General features: G+C 35.5%; 3 protein-coding genes across 5 annotated transcripts; all 3 read left to right on the plus strand.

Annotated features, from left to right (window-relative positions):
- The first annotated feature begins 1,648 nt into the window (after positions 1–1,648).
- Positions 1,649–5,076, plus strand: LOC111277070 (uncharacterized). 2 transcript variants are annotated; one of them, XM_022863214.2, is made up of 10 exons: positions 1,649–1,852; positions 2,300–2,359; positions 2,474–2,513; positions 3,028–3,206; positions 3,354–3,392; positions 3,579–3,665; positions 3,839–3,899; positions 4,274–4,398; positions 4,657–4,748; positions 4,877–5,076. In XM_022863214.2, exons 1-10 carry the CDS (start codon positions 1,805–1,807, stop codon positions 4,989–4,991), a joined length of 846 nt encoding a protein of 281 aa, XP_022718949.1. In that variant the 5' UTR covers positions 1,649–1,804; the 3' UTR covers positions 4,992–5,076. The 2 variants fall into 2 exon arrangements, with proteins under 2 accessions (XP_022718949.1, XP_022718956.1); XM_022863221.2 differs by lacking the exon at positions 3,579–3,665.
- Positions 5,077–5,908: 832 nt separating this feature from the next.
- LOC111277050 (E3 ubiquitin ligase PARAQUAT TOLERANCE 3-like) lies at positions 5,909–13,264 on the plus strand. 2 transcript variants are annotated; one of them, XM_022863196.2, is made up of 15 exons: positions 5,909–6,767; positions 7,345–7,441; positions 7,627–7,708; positions 7,859–8,025; positions 8,111–8,187; positions 8,599–8,655; positions 8,736–8,892; positions 8,983–9,131; positions 9,235–9,399; positions 9,491–9,790; positions 10,196–10,234; positions 10,343–10,592; positions 10,801–10,920; positions 11,160–11,235; positions 12,439–13,264. In XM_022863196.2, the coding sequence occupies exons 1-15, from the start codon at positions 6,602–6,604 to the stop codon at positions 13,069–13,071; spliced, it is 2,535 nt and encodes an 844-aa protein (XP_022718931.2). In that variant the 5' UTR covers positions 5,909–6,601; the 3' UTR covers positions 13,072–13,264. The 2 variants fall into 2 exon arrangements, with proteins under 2 accessions (XP_022718931.2, XP_022718924.2); XM_022863189.2 differs by having other exon boundaries at positions 5,914–6,767; positions 8,590–8,655.
- Positions 13,265–13,865: 601 nt separating this feature from the next.
- LOC111277083 (large ribosomal subunit protein eL15z-like) lies at positions 13,866–15,587 on the plus strand. The gene is made up of 4 exons (XM_022863236.2): positions 13,866–13,922; positions 14,396–14,562; positions 14,831–15,028; positions 15,131–15,587. The coding sequence occupies exons 1-4, from the start codon at positions 13,919–13,921 to the stop codon at positions 15,374–15,376; spliced, it is 615 nt and encodes a 204-aa protein (XP_022718971.2). The 5' UTR covers positions 13,866–13,918; the 3' UTR covers positions 15,377–15,587.
- The last annotated feature ends 77 nt before the right edge of the window (positions 15,588–15,664 follow it).

The raw sequence follows: 15,664 nt of genomic DNA on the forward strand, positions 1-15,664 counted from the left end.
TATTTACTTGATATTTGAAGGTCTTACATATTTATTTTTTATATTATTAATAGTATTATTATATAAAAATTCATATATATATAAATTTATTTATTATAAACTAAAAAATCTTAAATAATATATCAAATCAACTGATATCAATTCCAAAAAAAAATCAAAACGTTATTAAATCTCTTTTCTCACAGTAAGTGCTATGAATATATATATATATATATATATATATGTTGTTTTAGGGGAGAAGAAAAACGAATTGGAAAGGAAACAAAATGCAGTACCTAAAATCAAACAGTTATCTGCCCAAAACCAAAACTTCCCTATTCGGATAAACGATGCTTTTCACTGAAGAACTTTTCCCTCTCGGAATCAAGAGTATGCGAAAGCTTGGTGCCAAGTTGAAATTTTGAACCAAAAAAAATGGTGAAGTTCATGTGTTGGGAAATTGGAAGCATTTATAACTATGAAAACCTATAATATGATGAACACCAAATCTGTTACATTAATGAAAAGAATGATAAAGATGCATGGATTTAGAAGAGTATGGCAACAAGTTGAATGCATTAAGCAAATACTTGGAATTGATGGGCATTATCTATTAGAAAGCAAATTGTAATCATTTGAAGACAGTACGCATTCATAATTCGGTTCAAGTCAACGAAGCAAGATCAGGGTGAAACATAGAGTGAAAAACAGAAGTTGCAGACTGTTTCAACCAATCTTCCGAGCCCGACAGTATGATTCGAGAACAGAAATGTCTTGCTCCAAAGTACTCAAACAATGTACATGTTTAACTTGTGCGCCATAACTTCACAGGTCTCCCTGGTACTTGTTCCGAATGAGTGCAAGGGGTTGCCTTCAGGATAAAGAAAAATATCCATGGTCTTGTCATTGAAATTGAATGTTACCGAAAATAGTGATATGATATCCATGTTTTGCTAGCTATTTGCTTTGGAATCGCTGCTTATCATTGATACAGGGGGTCTTGTTATGGTGTTTGATGGCTAAATACAGAAGAAAACATTGAATACAAGCAGGACTTGTTTCTAATCGATGTTTGGGGGGAGAGGAAAGGTTTGAATGGAGGGAAATAGCGAGGGCGACGGTAACGATCATGCTAGTGTGAAATGACATGAATAATTTTATATATTTTAAATTTTTTAATATAAATTTTATTATATTTTAATTAAAGTTTTTATTAATTCAATTAATTTGAATTTTCAATCAAAATAATTAAAAATCAAAACATTTTTAAATAATTTTTTAAAATCAATTTAATTTCATAATTAATTGATTAATTAAATTAAATTAATTCGATCAATTAATTTATTTAAAACCAAATTATTAACAATTTTTCTTAAAAAATCGTAATTCGTAATCTTCTATCTTTATTTTATTCATTAGTCGGGGACATCGAAACGACGTCGCCACCTCTGTGATAAAATTGACTGACCATTCTCGAACACGTCGAGACTTGCAATTCAACCAATAACACAACGCCATGTCACCGCTAGCTCCACGCCTCGAAAATTTAAATGACTAAAAAGCCGCCGAGTAACATCTCGATCTCGCCAAATCACCCGAAGACAAAAAAGAGATTGTCAAGGTTAATTCCGTAATTTAAATCTCCACCTATTTAATCTCAGACCGCCCACCACGATAAGAACAAAAGAAAAGCAAACAATTTTCAACAATCTGTTTAATCTTTTTAGTTATTTTAATTTTCCCCTTATGAATGAGTGATTAAAGCGTAGAACTCTGATTACAACGTTGAAATCGAAGGATTTAATTTCAAATTCGAGATCTCTCCATGGCCGCCCCTTTTTTTTCTACACCTTTTCAACCTTACGTTTATCAGGTAACTTCTTTTTTTTTCGAAGCTTTTTTCACTCTTTCACTGATTTTCTGTTGTTTCATGAGAAAATTGAGGTAAAATTGGAAGGAAATTGAACCTTTTTTGCTGGCGATTGGCGTGAAATTTTAATTGATTTTAGTCTTTACTTTGGCATTTGATCTGTTACAATACGAATTGTAATTGGGATTTTCTTATAGAGTTGACTTTGACTCAATTTCTCTTGAAATCGATTTGTTTATAATCAATTTGTATTGTATAGTCTTGAGACTGCGGTGATCAAACTGTTAGAGTAGCTAGTGTAAGTGCCGAATTCAGGAAACAGCAAATATTTTGTCAGCTTTTACAATGGAAATTAGTTGAAATTAGAATGTTAATCTTGTGTAGTATAAATGTCTCAGAATGTGTGTATATATCTTCATAATAATCTCTTGTTGCTATAAAATCGTGTAGAGTCAGCAAGATGCCCTGATCCCATTTCAAATATTGGGTGGTGAGGCTCAAATAGTTCAGGTACTTCCAAGCTTTTATCAAGATTTTTTCTTTGAATTTACACCTATGATACCATGCTTATGATTGTGAAACCTTTTCTTTTTTAATCTTGGTATTTATTCTTTCGTTTACCAGATAATGCTGAAGCCTCAAGAAAAGGTTATCGCAAAACCTGGTAGGTTGATTTGCTCTCTGTAATATTCCTTGGTTGGGTTAATGCTACTATTATTTTATGTTTTGTCAGAATTAGGGACTTGATGCTTCCATGATGTAGGCCTTCATTGTAGTTTTAGTGTTTTGGTGATTATGCAGTTATATCTCATGGTAAAAATATGAATGGAAATGAGGCTTTCTAGATGCTATGATATGTAGATTGTTAGTTGCTTGAAGTTGAGCCCTGTATTCTAAAATTTGAAATGCTACAGTTTTCTATTGCCAAGAATATATTGTGGTACAAATAGTGGCGAGAAGTGTCTAAAGTTCAATAAAATGGAGAAGCTACTTTACTTATCCCTATCCTGTTGTTGTTTCTTATCATTGCGATTATTAAACTTCTATGAATTAGATCCTCTGCTGAAGGAGAACTGCTTAATCAATAAGATGATTGGCTCGCTGCATTCTGTTAGTTATGGTTTTTATCTTGTAGACTTCTATTCATGCAAAATTGATATGAAATGTAACAAATGTAGGCTCTATGTGCTTCATGTCTGGGTCCATTGAAATGGAAAACACTTATGTCCCTGAAAACGAGGTAGGCATGTGGCAGTGGCTTTTTGGCAAGAATGTAACTAGTATTGCTCTTCGCAATCCTGGTCCAAATGATGGATTTGTTGGAGTTGCTGCACCTTCTCTTGCAAGGATTCTTCCGGTTGGTGTTTCCAACTTACCAAACATCAATAAATTGATTTATTTATAGTGTATGTCAAGTTTGGGTACTTCATGATCCCTGAATTTTTATTTTGTTATGACTAAACATGAGTTTCATCTTGTTCCTGGTTCATGTTTATTTTGACAGATTGATTTAGCAATGTTTGGTGGAGAGCTTTTATGTCAGGTAGCTGACTTGTTCATTGGCCATTCTCCTTTTCTTTCCCTTAACCATTAGTTACCATTCTTTGTACTGCTCATTTGAAGTCGAGAATTCTGATAACTGCATGGAAATTCATTTTTGCTGTAGAATTAACTTGTTTTTCATTCCATTTGCCGGAATCTTTATGTCATCTCGTAAACTTGTTTGTAGCCAGATGCATTTCTTTGCTCCATCAATGATGTGAAGGTCAATAATACAGTTGATCAGCGGCCACGGAATGCCGTAACTGGTGTAGAGGTGACATAATAATAACTTAATTTTTCTCATTTGTCCTTCTTCTCTTAGATTCATACTCAATTTGCATTCAAAGATCTTTTTCTGATACATATTTCTGTTTCTTTGGTTTATTTCTCCATGTTCTTTAAGCTGTTTTATCTGTGTATGTGATATACATGGTGCTGGCATAACAGGGATTTCTGAGGCAGAAGTTATCTGGTCAGGGGCTTGCATTTATTATTGCTGGTGGATCTGGTATCTTTTGTCTTATACATCCTTTAATCTTTTGTTACAGTTACTTGGATTTAAGGGATACCACCAAATTTTTTAGAACTTTTTTCTTGCCTTCTGGTTTCATGATATGTCTCAAGCTGAGTACCATGCTATACTTAGTTATTCTATGTAAACCCAAATGCTTGTTTTTAGAGGTCATATAAGAGCATGTTTTATGATCTTTTTGTTCTCTCCTTCGCTCCCAGGAAAATTAAAACAAGAAAAACTCTTTCCTTATTGCTCAACCAATCATTGGTAACATGTTCCATATTCCATTTGCTGGCTACAGAAAAATGTTATTGATTTCCCTAGGTAAACTGATCATTGGAATTCTGTGGGTTTCTTTCTTTTGCTAGTTGTGCAGAAAAATCTCGAGGTGGGTGAGGTATTGGCGGTTGATATGTCATGTATTGTGGCCCTTACTGCTTCCATCGATGTCCAAATCAAATATAATGGTCCAATGAGACGAGCGGTCTTTGGGGTAAGTTGCTTTCAGTTAGATTTTTGTACTCTCTTGATGTAATGGTGGTTGAGCGGTATGTTAAGATTAAAATTTGGGGCTTGTTTAAGATGCCTCATGTGAAACTCTATTATGAGCACACTGAGTAGCACTTGGTTGATTATCCTACTTCTATCATCTCATCTACATTGCTTCTTAGACTTAATTTGATGCTGATGACTGCCTTATTGCTTACATATGGCCTAGTAATTTTTTAGGTTCTTGGTTGTGAAATTGCAGGGTGACAATTTGGTGACAGCTGTTCTAACGGGACCCGGTATTGTATTCATCCAGAGTTTGCCATTTCATCGATTTTCACAGCGAATCGCTAGGTAATATCTGGCTGCAGCATGAATTCCACAAAACACTTTCTGAATCTTGTTTCACTTTCCACTGTCATCTATTATCCATTTCCTCCAGTACAAAGGTTTAAACAAAATGAATGGATTCTGGCTTGCAGGGCAGTTACATCTCCAAACATGAGGGAAAATCCAAAGTTTTTCGTTCAGATAGCCATATTCTTTTTTCTAGCATATGTGGTGATTGTATCTTCATTAATATTGACCGATGTCTGAAAATGCCTTTCCATCTTTAACTTCTATTTAACCAATGTACGATTCTTTTTTTTCCTTTTCTTAAACCTAGTTTAAGTAGGTCAAAGTGTTTGCGTACTATTGTTTTTTTCTGAAACTTAAACATTAAGTTCTTCAAAGAAAAGAAATTTTGGGTATCTAAAAATTCTTTTGTTTTGATTGGGAATGCTCGATGCTGGGAATTCTGGGTACCGTCAATTTGTTCAAGGGTAATGGTGTAGTACGTATCAATCCCTGCATTAAAAAAAAAATGAAAAACTAACCATTAATTTTACAAATTGATATTTTAATTATAGAAAGTTCTATCACAATCGTCCTTTTTTCATTAGTTGAGTGATTTATAAATAATATACGGATTAAAGTCATATTTGTAGTTTATTATAAGCAATGTTGAATTTCGTCATTGTCGTTAGTTCCCATAAATTTTGTTGATTTTTTAAATGTAAAATAACTAAATTAATTGGAGTTTGTCATTTATTAATAGAGTAAAATTCTTTTGAAAATATTTTATCATTTACATTAACAGAATATATTGTGAAATACTTTAATTTTGTTATCGTAGATAACAAATCAATGAAATTAAAAATATAATCATAAAATTCAATAAAATTAAAATAAAATCTCACTTTAATTTTTAAGAATATTAAAACAAGTAATCAAATTATTTAATTTTAATGGTTATTGAAATTGTTTATCCAATTAACACCAATCGTTGCTTCATAGATTAATACTGATGAAAGACTTTTATGATTCGATCATGTTATTGCTTTTTTTTTCTTGGTAATCTACGTGGAAAATTATATTAGACCAGAACCTGGACCGCACGTGCGGGACATATGGCGGTGCCCGTGCAACGAACTGGTACTATAGATAGCAAAACAGAATTCGGGTAACAAACTGGTTTTTTAGAGCCTCTTCCTAAATTCCCACAGCTCTGTCTTTTCGAAACCTCTCCAAACCCTAACCCTACGGATTCACGATGATCGCTAATCCTTTAAGTCTCTCCAATTTTTGATCGAGGTTCTCCCAAATTTTAATATTCTTTTTTCGATTTCTTCATATCAGAATCTCAACCTTCGAAGTTGCCGAGTTTTTCTTTAAAGATCGATCATTGGTTGGATTGCTTCCTGAAGATTTATTTTTGGTTCGAGTTTTAGAAGACCTGGATCGGCGGAGAATTGATTAATTCGGAGCGAAATTTTTAATCGAAGAGTTCGCTTGAATTTGATGATCTTTGACCAAGGGGCTTTTTCATAATTCCTTGTGATTTGCCCTAATATATTCCGAAACATCTGGTTTCGCTGATAAATTTGAAAATATCTTTGATTCCTTGAATACATCTGGAGAAACTCTCAAAATTAATTTCCTGAAGAGAGAGCTTCGGATTTTGCATCGGAGAAGAATCGCGAGTTTGGTTCGGTTTCTCTTAGAATAAGAAAAAAAAATTGTACTGCTTATATTTGGTTTCTTTTTTAGTGAATATCTGGCCTATTTTTTTGGACGGCCAATAAATAAGTTCATTACAGTATTTTTTTTTTTTTTTGTTGTGTTCATTATTATTATTATTATTAAGTGGAAAAGAAAGGAAAAAAATGGCTGTTTATTACAAGTTTAAGAGTGCAAGAGATTTTGATTCAATTTCCATGGATGGTCCGTTTATAAGCGTTGGTACTTTGAAAGAAAAAATATTTGAATCAAAGCACTTGGGCAGGGGTACGGACTTCGACCTCATTGTTACTAATGCCCAAACTAATGAAGGTTGGTCTTTGCTCTTTGTTTGGTAGATATGTAATATGTTAATTAAATGCTAAGTGGCTTAACTAAGTTTATGGGAGCAGATGTTGCGTTTAGTAATGTTTTTAACTACTTAATATTCATGGGTTTTAAGCTTTCTAATTTGGTTGTTATATATCCTTCCACTGGGTTTTTGAGACAATGGTTCCCTCAGTAGAGTCTTATATGAGTGTAGCTTCTCTCGTATAGGTGGTTCTAAACTTGACTAGCTTTCTGTACTTTTGAGTGTGTAGAGGTGGGTTTCTACGTTTAAAAAGTCGGGTAGTTAAATGTTTACTTGGATACTTAGATGCTAACCAAGTTGACAGAAAAATCTGTTTGTTTCAGGGAGGTGATTCTAATTTTTAATTAAATATAGCATAAAAATGTCAGTTAGGAGTATGGCCAAATCTAACTTTTTGTTGGAATTCTCATTGACCTCTGTATTCGTCCACTTCGTTTCTTGACTGGAAGTAAAGTTCGTAATTTAGTGATTGTTTGTCGTTCATGGATTAGTCTCTTTGTAGTGTTTTATAGACTTACACTCCCTTTTCAATTTCAGAATATCTTGATGAAGCAATGTTAATCCCAAAAAATACTTCTGTATTAATTTGCCGGGTTCCTGGAAGGCCTCGCATTCCCATTGTTGCTGCTCAAGAGTATTATCTCAATCCTTTATATACCTAACCGCTCAAATATTTTAATTTTAGTGAACTTGTTAAAAAAAGAAGTATGAAGGGTTCGGTTAACTGCATGAACTTTATCAGTTCTGGCTTGTATGGCCTGCTATTGTGAGACGAATTTTGATAATGGTTTTGAGTTTGGCCTTTGTTATGCATCACAGGCCTAAGGTGGAAAATGAGACTGAAAATGCACAACCAGAAAAGACTGATTTCCTGGATGCTGATTCATCTGTCCCAAAATATGTAAGCTTTGTTCCTGACATATTTTCCTTGATTAAAATTGGCTTCTCTTCATGCTACTAGTGTCCACTGTTGTGCATTTGAGGAATGTTGTATCTATCGGTAAAGAGAAACAATAGAAACATAATATTAAGCGTGATTTTATACTTGTAGCCTGAAGATTCCGAATGGGATGAATTTGGGAATGATTTATATTCAATCCCTGAAACACTGCCACTGCATTCAAGCAATCCACTTCCTGATGCTCCCCCTACTAACAAAGCTGACGAGGACACCAAGATTAAGGCTTTAATTGATACTCCTGCCTTGGACTGGCAGCGGTGAGATGACTGCTATTTTCTTTTCTTTTTTGTTATATTGATGCAATTTTCATTCTTAATGATTTTAGTTATTTTGGATTCACAGCCAAGGTGCGGATGGTTTTGGACCTGGTAGAGGCTTTGGAAGGGGTATGGGTGGAAGGATGGGAGGGCGTGGTTTTGGTGATTCTCTTATGCCCTTTTTGTTTTTATTGCGTTGTTTATCATTGTTTAAATCTCTAGATCATTGAAGTTTGGTCTTTTTCTGCTGCCTAGTATTGCAGTATAAATGTGCCTCTTTGCGTTTTCATTTGATGGTAGTGGTGTAATTTCTTAGTGTTTATGTATGTGTGCATGTGAGTGGTCTATGCTCTTGTAAATTTATTGACGTTTGAACTGTCACTTCTTTGTTGCTTTAACATGTAATGATTTTTTTTTTTGTGTAAACGTGTGTGCTTTAAAGAATGATGGCCATTTATTCTCATTTTAGATCAGTGGGATTTGAAATTTTGTGGGACATTTCATTCCTTTAATTGTACTCCAGAAATTGTATATGGAGCTGAAGTTTATCTTTTTCTCATTGAGGTCGATTAGGATTGGAGCGCAAAACACCTCCTCAGGGTTATGTTTGTCACCGCTGTAAGGTGCCTGGTATGTTGATAAAACTTTCTTCATTTCCTAGAGATATACTTTTTAGCAAACTTGTGCTTATTATGGAATTTGTCATGTAGGGCATTTTATTCAGCATTGCCCCACAAACGGCGATCCAAACTATGATATTAAAAGGGTGAAGCCTCCAACTGGCATTCCAAAGTCGATGCTAATGACTACTCCAGATGGCTCTTATGCATTGCCAAGTGGAGCAGTTGCAGTTCTGAAGCCCAATGAGTAACTGTTTTGTCTTATAAGTTTGGTTTTGTCTATGCTTGTGGGGAATTAGTTGTTATGCTTGAAAATTGAAATTTTTGTTTCCAACAGGGCTGCTTTTGAGAAAGAAATTGAGGGCTTACCTTCCACTCGTTCTGTTGGTGACCTTCCACCTGAACTCCATTGCCCATTGTGCAAGGAAGTGATGAAAGATGCTGTTCTAACTAGCAAATGTTGTTTTAAGAGTTTTTGTGATAAATGTGAGTTTTATAGCTACTTATTCCATGCATCTTCTGGTTCTTTTTCCCTTCTGATGATTTTGTTTATGCATGTTGAAGCTCACTTTAACAAAATGTAACTCAGGCATAAGGGACCACATTATCTCAAACTCAATGTGCATATGTGGAGCGACAAACATACTCGCCGATGATCTTCTGCCAAATAAGACCCTAAGAGATACAATTAATCGTATTTTGGAGTCTGGTAACAGCAGTGTTGACAATGCTGGAAGCACTTTTCAAGTTCAAGGTTCATCAACCATTGACATAATGATATAAATTTTTCAATGATGTCTATGATGTAAGAATCATTATTTGTTTGTCATGTCTTTCAAATTTAGATATGGAATCTGCTCGATGTCCACAGCCAAAAATTCCATCTCCTACTACATCTTCTGCATCTAAGGGAGAGCAGAAGCCAGTATCTGCTAAGGAAGAAAGTCCTGATGTGAAGGATAAAGCTAATGAAGTGAAGGTAGCTATTCCCCCACGACAAGTCTTGGAGAAAGTCAAGATTGCTAAACCAGTTGATGCATGTGCGGCTACATTGGAGTCAATGAGTGTGAAAGAAACCGCATCACAAGGGAGTGCCCCACTTGCAGAGGAACAAGTGCAACAGAAGGTGGCTTCTGGAGAGGCAGGTAATGATTATTTGTTTCTTAATTTATTGTTTATGTTGGTTTGGTAGGGTTGAAAGACAACCTTTAAGAATATTGGTACCGATCTCCTCTCAAAAGTGGTAACATTTAAGGTTCAAACCTGGGTGGAAAATGCTTGGGGTGGGGCTATCTTGTTCCATGTCAGCCTCAGTACCATTCCTGTTCTTGGAAGATTGTGCCGAGGAGATATTTCCTGTGTTCTTTTTGAAAGTAATAATATGGTGTGTCTATTAAGAACATAAATTCTTCAGTCAGTAAACTTTTATGTCATCTTCTTTCCTGTTTCATCTTGAACTCTTGAGTTGGATGGATGTTAGTATTCTTTCTTTAGTGGAAATCAGGAAAAAAAATGGATTGAGGGTTTATTTTGATGCTTTACTTCTACAGGAAAGAAAAAGAAAAAGACGGTTCGTTTGCCAGCAAATGGTAGGTCTACAGTCCTGTTTTCGTATTTGGCGCTGGTGCAAACTACATGTGAGTTTCATAAAATCATTAGGAATGCTTAACCTGAATCATATTCTTTTTGCCTTCTAGACTTGCAGTGGAAAACCCCTCAGGATCTTCCAGCTGACAACTATATGATGTCTATGGGTCCCTTGGCCTGTAATCCTTACTGGACTGGTATGCAGCCTGGGATGGATGGGTTTTTGGGACCTTATGCTAGTGTGATGCCCTATGTAGGGGGCTATGGACTAGGTCCATTGGATATGCCATTTGGAGGTGTCATGCCTCTAGATCCTTTCGGTGCTCAAGGTTACATGTTTCCTCCTGTCCCACCTCAGAGGTATGTGTAACATTTCTTAAATAGCTTATGCTATGTTATAACAGTGGCATTTCTGTTGCTTGAGTGTTTGCATGGCATTTTTGTCTTATTTGAAAGTATTATTGGGTTCAATATCAATGAGCTTATGACTTCATATGCAAGTTGATGATACCTGGACGTCCATGGTCTCACTAGCTTTGATTGGATTATTGAATTGAATGCTTTGTAGCGATCTTGCTGTTTTTGGAATGGGTATGAATGTTGTCCCACCTACCATGAGCAGAGAGGAATTTGAGGCTCGGCAAGCTGATTTGAGGAGGAAGTGTGAAAATGAGAGACGAGGTGAAAGGTACTGAATTTACTTTCTCATTCTAATCTTAGTAGAAAATAATTATTCAATTGGACTACTTTCCATTGACCTGGGAAGCATTTCTAGTCATTTGGCTATTCCCTGGGTCATAGTGCATGAAAGTCCTGAGGTCCCTGAAAAAGGCTTTCTATGGGATTAAGATAATATGTTTCTATTATTTATGTATATGGACTTCACATGATTAAATGGTTCATTTACTATTTCTAAAATTGTTGCAGGGAGTTCTCTAGAAATTGGGAATTTGGTAGAGAAGTGGGCAGCAGTGGTAATGTTTCATCACTGAAGTCAAAATCTGTATGTATCTTTATTTTCCTAGTTTTCTTTTGTTCTTTTGGTTTATGATGGCAGGTCTACAACATGATATCTGGCAACCATTTGGCTAGGGCATAGTGATTTGTAGATTACAACATTTTCTGGTAGGGTAAAGATTTTATTTTGTCAGTGTCAATAGGTTCAAAAAATTGGGATTCATTGATTTTCAGTGAATGTTCTTAAGTCTTACATTTTTATTTTTATTAAGGCACATAAATGATTCCACTTATTGACATAAGTCAAAAGAAGAGTATAAACGTGAAATTTTCTGACAGCCTTTTTTACTCCCTACCTGTTGTAAGGTTCTGAAATTTCTACCTTTTTTATTTTTTTGCAAAATTTTATGGTGGTTTACATTGAAAAAGGATAAACGATTAGTGTTGGTCAGAGTTGCACCAGTTTAAGCATTGTATTTGTGGCATTTTGCAGCCTTGTGATACCATGTTACGTGTACCATCTTTTTTTCTTCAAGACCGTTTCTGCCATTTGTTTTGATTGAGTTTGTAATGAAGTGATATACTTGAAACTTTGAATCCATACTGAGGTCTTTGGTTAATGGTGCCAAATCTTAATTGGGGTTTGAACCGAATCATCTCCACAAAGACAACAAAGGGAAAAAATGAAAATATCCAATTCATTCTCATTCTCATATAGTTAGATGTAAGCTTGGCTTATGAAGATGCTGATTGAAGTTCTCTAGTTCATCCTGTTTGTCTGTGTTTATTCTTTGCTGATTTTCAAGTATTTCTAAAAAATAATTTGGAATCATTCAGTACTTGCTATCTATTATTCCGTCTCCTGCTCCTCTAGTTTCTTCATCTACCAAGTAGCTCTGGCATTTTGCTGTTCCATTTCTATCCTTAAAATCAATGTAAATGTAACAGGGATGTATGTTTATGGTAGCCATTCATTAAACACTACTAGAAGATTCTTGTTTTATTGGAAAGAAAAATAAAGAGTTCTTTTGCTTGTGTCCAATGCCAGTGACATGAGAAGAATAAGACGGTCGTTTTATGATATGGGTAGATGGTAGTCAAAAATTGAGAGGAAGAAACTAAATAACGGGAAATATGTTTTTCAAAAAGTAGAGATATACTTTTTAGGACTAGTTTTTTTAGTTACTCATTTGATGTCCAATGCAATGGAATACATTTAACACGTTCATTTCAATTATGTTTGTTGCAGAAGCCTATCCCACAATTCGCTGGTGGTGAGCATCGCCATGAACATCTTCGGCACCGATCAGAGAGGACCTCACCAGGCCGCACCTTATGGGATCATGAAGCACCTCCTTCAAAGAGAAAAGCTGACCAGCATTATGAACGAGATCATGACTATGATGATCGTGACCGTGACCGCCATCATCATCACCATCGATTTGAGTCTTCCAAGCTTGCCTCTGAAACTGTCACCAAGGTTGCTTCACCGACTACTGCAGCGGCAATGGATAAGAAGCAAAAGGCTAGCGTCTTTTCCCGCGTTAGCTTTCCAGAAGAACTCAGCAAGAAACGCAAGCTCTCTTCTGATGCACCTGCATCTTCTGGACATCACAAGCCGTCTACCAATGGATACAATGATGACTACAAGACTACTTCAGCAGCTCGGAAAGCAGTTTCTGCTACTAGTGCGGGTAGTAGGAAGAGAATTAGTAGCAATGCTGTAGATTACGAGTGTAGTGATGATGATAGACATTTCAAAAGGAAGCCCTCAAGGTACGAGTCATCGTCACCATCTCCATCAGCCGAGTGGGCAGAAGAACCGCGGCACTCGAGAAGATCCAGGGAACAAGAGCGTAGCGGCTATATTAAACATAGATAGTGCATAAAAGAGGCTATATCGTTGCTTGCTGCAGCGGCATATCCTCTCGACGAGTTATCGCATACTGTTGCACAATTATGCACAATTATGCACAATTATACGCCTGATGTGAGTAATTATATGGAGAGAGGATACAAAAAATTTTTTTACTTTGTATTTTTAATAATAATTATTTAAAAATATTTTTTTCGAATTCTGTTTTGATTCTTCCCTACGTACCATCAGAAACCTTTCTTTCTCTATTTAACTTTACCAAATCCTTAATCCCAAGAGTAAAATGAAAATGTTAATGAACTTAAAGAGACTTATCAATTACTTAGTTTCATCTTAATATATAATTTCAATTCTTTCAAAAATAATTAGTAGAATAAATTTAATTTATTTATAATATCTAGAATATATATCGAGGCACAAATATATGTTAAACTTTTGAGGGGTAAAAGTTTATATTTTTATTAATTTTTATTGATTAATTATAATAATAAATTCTGATTTCATTAAATTATTTTATTAAAAAATAATTTACTTTGTTCGCAATTTTTTATTAAAATATGAAAAGAACACATAATTATGAAACGAAGAACAGAAACTGACTTAGTCCTAAAGTATTTTAGTTAAGCACTTGTTTGGGCCAACTGGCTATTCAAAAGCAGCCCATATTTTAAGTAATGGGCCTGGTGATGATTTTGTCTCTCTTAGTCCAAGCATCGCCAAGAAAATGGACCGCCCAGATTTGGAGTGTCCAATCAGGCTCATCCTTTATATAAGGTTATTTTACCCGAAACCTTAGCCTCAGCTCTCTTCTTCTGTAAGTGAAAACCCTAGCCACTCTCCACGCAGCTAGCTAATGGGTACTTTTTCAAACTCTCTCTCTCTCTCTCTTTACCGATTTAAGCTACAGATCGTTTCTTTCTTTTTCTCTCAAGTACTTTCCTTCTGGGTTTCACTTAGTATTTTCACATTTCTACGGAGGGGCTCTTTTTCTTTTTTCTATGTTTTTGAAATAAGTCGAATCATTTGAGATTTTAATTTTTTTGTTAGTAATTATCTTTGTTTGAACACTTCAACAGATTTTTTTTGTTTATTTTAGGTTTTTTTTTTTCAGATTTTTAAGTTGTAAGTTTTTCATATTCTTTGGAACAAAGTATTCAGCTTTTGTTTTTCAAGTGCCAGAAAATTTTTTTTTGTGGGGTGAATTTTGTAGAAAAGATATGGATTTCTATGGCTTAAAAATAGGATCATTGCAGTTGAGAAAAGCCCGTCTTGCTGAACTGTTGCTTTCAATTATACTGGGGGTTACCTTTAATGGGATGATTGAATGTAGGGGCTTACAAGTACGTGTCGGAGCTATGGAGGAAGAAGCAGTCGGATGTAATGAGGTTTTTACAGAGGGTGAGGTGCTGGGAATACCGTCAGCACCCATCAATTGTTAGGGTCAACCACCCTACTCGTCCTGACAAGGCACGCCGCTTGGGTTACAAGGCCAAGCAGGTAATGTCCAATTCGGCAGTTTGTGAGAGCTTGTTTTAGTTAGCTGTTCTCTTTCCTTTTCATTCCAAAGAATATAGCAAGAATGTTAGCGTTAACACTTGATTTGCTTTAATCAAGACAATTAATCGTTTGCAAGTGCCATTTGTTATTTCTAGGGGTTTTTTTATTCTAAAATAAAATGGTTTCTGCCCATATTTTGCTTTTTATATATGCAAGTATTTTCTTTTTAAATGTTTGTATCTCACAAGTTTGTGCACTCCTTTTCCAGGGTTATGTAGTTTATCGTGTCCGAGTTAGAAGGGGTGGTCGTAAGAGGCCTGTTCCCAAGGGTATTGTCTATGGTAAGCCCACAAACCAGGGTGTCACCCAATTGAAGTTCCAGCGCAGCAAGCGGTCTGTTGCAGAGGAGCGTGCTGGTCGAAAGTTGGGTGGTCTCAGAGTTGTTAACTCATACTGGATCAATGAGGTTTGTAGGACTTGCTAAATGTTCTGGTTTGTCACTTAAATATGTATTGGGTTTTCCTGATTTGGAAACGGCTCACCATTTCTGTGGCATTTGGTCTTGTAGGATTCTACTTACAAGTACTTTGAGGTTATCCTGGTTGATGTTGCACACAATGCTATCCGCAATGACCCAAGAATTAACTGGATCTGTAATCCTGTTCACAAGCATAGGGAGCTTCGAGGACTCACATCTGCTGGTAAGAAAAACAGGGGCCTGCATGGAAAGGGTCACTTGCACCACAAGAATCGGCCTTCTCGCAGGGCTACCTGGAAGAGAAACAACACCCTTTCCCTTCGTCGCTACCGCTGATTTTAGTGGGTTTTTTGGACTTACTAATGCTTCGCTTGTGGATTTTGGAATTCATCATCTTGAGTTTGACATTTTGGAGACTGAAATTTTTGCAAGTTTATTTAAGTTTGAAAAATGGAGTCTTTAAGTTTACATCAAATTTATTTTTGTTTGAGATCTGAATTTATGAATTTATAACTACGTGCTTATCAACTGCCTAGTTTGGTGGCCATATGTTCTCCTTTCTGATTTCAGATCTGTTTTGAGTAATTGGTGATTTTGCTAATCATAGCCTATTAACTTGTTAAC

Source organism: Durio zibethinus, chromosome 17, assembly GCF_047325235.1.
Source record: "Durio zibethinus cultivar Kanyao isolate XHJ-2024 chromosome 17, ASM4732523v1, whole genome shotgun sequence".
NCBI classification, from domain to species: domain Eukaryota; kingdom Viridiplantae; phylum Streptophyta; class Magnoliopsida; order Malvales; family Malvaceae; genus Durio; species Durio zibethinus.